At 36.1% G+C, this 4,495-nt stretch overlaps 1 protein-coding gene across 1 annotated transcript in view; it reads right to left on the bottom strand.

The window, feature by feature from the left end:
* Positions 1–4,099, bottom strand: part of LOC102676359 (nose resistant to fluoxetine protein 6-like) — a 7,435-nt gene extending 3,336 nt beyond the window's left edge. The window contains exons 1-6 of the mRNA XM_031515137.1: positions 3,850–4,099; positions 2,706–2,870; positions 1,865–2,100; positions 1,490–1,707; positions 512–591; positions 233–429 (exon numbers count right to left, since the gene is read on the bottom strand). Of these exons, the coding sequence (XP_031370997.1) occupies positions 233–429; positions 512–591; positions 1,490–1,707; positions 1,865–2,100; positions 2,706–2,870; positions 3,850–4,099 (1,146 nt within the window). The remainder of the gene's footprint in view (positions 1–232; positions 430–511; positions 592–1,489; positions 1,708–1,864; positions 2,101–2,705; positions 2,871–3,849) is intronic.
* Between the last annotated feature and the right edge of the window lie 396 nt (positions 4,100–4,495).

Raw genomic sequence — 4,495 nt, 5'->3', positions numbered from 1 at the left:
CTCTCTCTCTCTCTCTCTCTCTCTCTCTCTCTCTCTCTCTCTCTCTCTCTCTCTCTCTCGATGTGCGTTTACTTTTTCCAAGAGAGAGAGAGAGAGGGAGGATTTTCTTCGACTAGCAAAATTATAATCGAGGGATTAACACAAATTAAATATTACAAGTATTTTAAAAATATATATTATTTTAAAAAAAGAGGCCGGTGAATTGTGAACAGTGGAGTCTTTTCGTTCTTACGTTCACGTAATAGATTCGATTTATATACGGCGTTACGGACGTTATCATGATATTGTGCCCGTAATATATAAATATGGCCAAAATGGATTTCATCCCGTGTATGCACGTGATATCGTTGGGACTTGTTTCCTTTTTGAACAAAGATTTCGCGGTCCTTCGTAACGAGAATCCCATCGCTATCCTCTCCAAACTGTTCTCTACGGGGGCAATGGTATTTGAAATAAGTCGATTGTTGTTATTATTGTTGTTGGTGTTTGTTGATGGTGAAAAATTGATTACCTTTCTCTCTCTCACGCGTCGCCAAGTAATCTCTCATCGTTGTTGCTGCAACGAGACATGCGACAATTGCAAAGAAACATCTACGATTAAAGAAACGATTAAAGGAGTAATAAGAGAGTCGTAGTGTGACTCATTCGTTGTCAGATTTTCTTCTTTTCGAATGCGAATGAATTAATTAGAATTTTCTTAATTGAAATATATGTGTATATATGTAAAGGGTGTTCCAAAATTCAAACGAGATTTGAATTTTCGCGCGAGAAGTAAAAGTGTTGCCAACGAAAAAAAGAAAAAGACAGATGACAGTTCAAGCGAAAGAGCGACGCGTTTTCATCGTCGAGCGACGTTTTAAAAATAACGAAGGTTTCTCGAGCAAAATCACGTTCAACGACGAGGCTCGTTCTCATCTCGATGGATCGGTTAATCGGAGAAAATTGTCGCATTTGGGGCTCGGAATATCCGCGGGCGATCGTCGAGAAACAGACGCATCCGCAACGCGTCGCTTTTTGGCGGGAATTTCGCGTTGGAGGGCATTCATCGGCTCGCTCTTCTTCGAAATGCGGCTGGGCAAGCAACGACCGCGAACGGCGCTCCATAATCCCATTTTTCGCGCCTAAATTGCGAGATATGGGCGCGGAAATATGCCACGCGCCATACAGCTCGAGAAGCTAGTCAAGCATTGCGCGAGTCATTTCCGGGTCGTGTAATTTTCGGTGATCGGAATCGGGCGGCCAGATCGTGCTGGTTAACGCCCGTCGACTTTTTTCCTTGGGCTCGTTTGAAGTCTAAGGTTTGCCACGTCTCGAAGGTGGAAATTTAGCGCTGTTTATAAGAAATTTAGCCATATTCACGCGAAACGATCGTGGAAAATTTGGACAAAAGAGGACATGAATCAATAAAAAATTTACAATTTTTAAAGCGTTTCCTATAAAAATTCTTGCCTGAATTTTGGGACACCCTTTATATATATATGATACGTACAAAACGTAGATTGTCTCTTTCGCGTAACTCGATGATGACTCGTGCTTCACGTAGCTCATGTTAGGATCGACGCGAACCATAAATTTAATCCCCATTGTTGAATTATAACTGTTCAGCGTGTGTTGAATTACGCTTCTCGCGTCCTCGTTCGAGCAAGCGGACGGAAGGCACAACGCCCACCTTACCACGGAAAATTTTGGGAAAAAGTGTCCACGTTTCTGTAAAAAAGATTGCCAGAACAAAATCGAGCTCGTTTAATCTCGAAACGTTCCCTTCTCGATTCGTGCACAGGAATTATAATGTCGAAAAATTTTCCAAAAATCTCGATTAATTATTTTAGAAAAGAGAGAGAGAGACGAGAGAAAATTAATTTACTTCGTGCAAACGCGACGTGAACAAGTTATACGCCTTCATGGTGAAAACCAGATTTTCCGTAAGTGGATGGGTCGCGTCGATGCCTATATTCGTCAAAAAGTACCTCCCCTGTATCTTTATCTCCCTTCCGCTCGACATCTCGTGCGCCATCACGTTCAAGCATTGATCGAAATCCCCAAATTGATTCAGATTCCCTCGCAATAAACTGGATGGCAGTTTCGCGTTCGAGTCTAACACTGGGTCACAAAGAAAGAATTTATCCGTTATATTTTCGTGTATATAATAATTTTAAAAACATTTTCGAACGAGCTCTGTTTTATCGTTCGTCGATATCGAATTTCTTTTTTCTTCTTTTTCACAATTCAACCCCCCGTTGCACGAATTTTTATCACGAGAAATATACGACTGTTTCAGTCTATTTAAAAATTAACTTTGTGTAATAAAAAAAGTCTCCAAATTGAGAATGCAACGGAGGGTTGCAACCCTTTGCACTCCACACCTGTTTCGCTCGGTCGAACAAGCAACTCCAGACTCAAACCCTCATAAGATTACCATAAGATAATTACTCATAAGATAAAATTACTCATAAGATTATATAGTAAAGAGTTTAGGAATCTATTTATGAATAAAAGTAAATAAATATTGTCACAACAATCCAGTGGAAAGTTACTTGTATACTTTTTGTAATTTTATAAGATAATTGGAATTATATCTAGTATTCGATTTTGACAAAATATTTTTTTTTTAGACCGAAAGTCTAGTTGGAGAGCAAAGGGTTAATAATGGAAGATTAAGATCAATAAGATAATAATATTCAAAAGATAATCGAGTCTCGACTCACTTTCTATGGCCCATAATTTGTAATTGCTCAATTCGCGTAGGAAAACGTTAACCTGCTCCCGGCATTCAACGGTTTGAACGAACGTGAAATTTGGGGTGAAGCGCAGCACGTCGCTCATCCACTCGGTTCGAAGAGGAAACTCGCTTCTCCTCTCGTAATTCGATCCTGCAAACGAAATCACAAATCCGTTCATCACGGATATTAAAAGATAATCCAAATTTCGTCTAAATTTTTTAATCGGGATGGATGATTCAACAAAGAGTGATTTTTACATCATAAATTATGTTTGAATAGAAATATTATATAAAGTGTTTCTGAACAATTTTTCTCTTTTCTTTTTCTGTATCAGTGTCGTTCTGTAATTTACATATATATAAAACAGGTATGTAAATCACGATATTATTTCAATAGATCGATCTAAAAAAATAATGATTTCATCGTGGAATAATGAATTTGAAATATCTCTTCATCCTTTGATTTACCATTAAAATGAAAATAAAATAAATAAAATCTTTTAAAATGCGATTTAGTAAGCACTTCTTCAGTAATTTTTTTTTTATTATAAATATTTATATTTCGTTCTATTTTTGTGTTACACGAGACAAAACTTCAGTTCCGTTATTGGCTATTGCTATTCAAACTTCTCTCAAAGTGTATTATCGTGAATTTTCCTTAATACGGATAACCCTTCTATATTTCTTTCTCCGGTTGCTCGAAAGAAATGGCGCGAAATTTGAATTTTGAGATTTTAGGTTTCTATAATAATAACAACTTTCACATTTACGATTTCTTCTATACTTTTTCTAATTTTATAAAATAATTGGAATTGTATCTAATATTCAATTTTAACATAATTAAAAATTATTTATAATTATATTAATTATATTATATTAATTATACAATTAATTATATTATATTATATTAAATTATATTAAATAATTATATAAATAAAATTATTTATATAAATTTAAAAATATTTTTTTTGGATGAGATATTTCAACAATTAAATCGACCCTCGTCGTAAAATACTTATCAATTAACTTATCTCGTTACTCGAATTCACCTTCGTCATCGAAATAAAATAACAATATAGAACTTCTAAAAATGATTTTTCAGAGAAAAAAATAATAAAAAGAAATCTTACCCAAATTAATCGTCTCCATCCCCTTGTCCCCTGTCGCGCAGCATTGCCCATCGAGGAACGACGATCCAACGTTTATCGCGCAATCGTTCCTCGATCGATCGATCCTCGCCAGAGCCTCGTGGCTCTGATCGGCGCAACCGATTTTCTCGTCCTCCCCGTTTGAACAATCCAAGGAGTGGGGGAGGGTGGAACGCCGGTCGGCGTGAATAAGTTGAAGAATTGTCAGCAGAACGAGAATCTTCTTGTTCATGTTCTCGAAAGGATTTTTCTTTCTTTTTCCTTCGTAATTTTTACTTAAAACGCGGCGTTAAAAGGGGTGAACTGAAAAATTAGAAAAATTAGAAAAATTAGAATATATATATATATATATATATATATATATATATTTCTTATCCAACTTCAGAATCGATCTGATCGATCGATAGATCGTACTAGACTCGATTCGAGGATCGAGGATCTGTGCTCTGCGTTAAGCTGTTCAGTAACACTGCACTTTCGTGACTTTATCTTATAGGTATTTATAACATCGACGCGGTGACGTTGATGTCAACGATCAATACAACTTGCAATATAAATTGCATTATTAATTTATAATATTGTTAGAATATTTTATCGGCCAATCACTAATAGAAATATCTAATAATGG

This window comes from Apis dorsata, unplaced genomic scaffold (assembly GCF_000469605.1).
Source record: "Apis dorsata unplaced genomic scaffold, Apis dorsata 1.3 scaffold_56, whole genome shotgun sequence".
Classification (NCBI taxonomy): Eukaryota; Metazoa; Arthropoda; class Insecta; order Hymenoptera; family Apidae; genus Apis; species Apis dorsata.
This window is presented reverse-complemented; position numbering and strand designations above follow the sequence as displayed.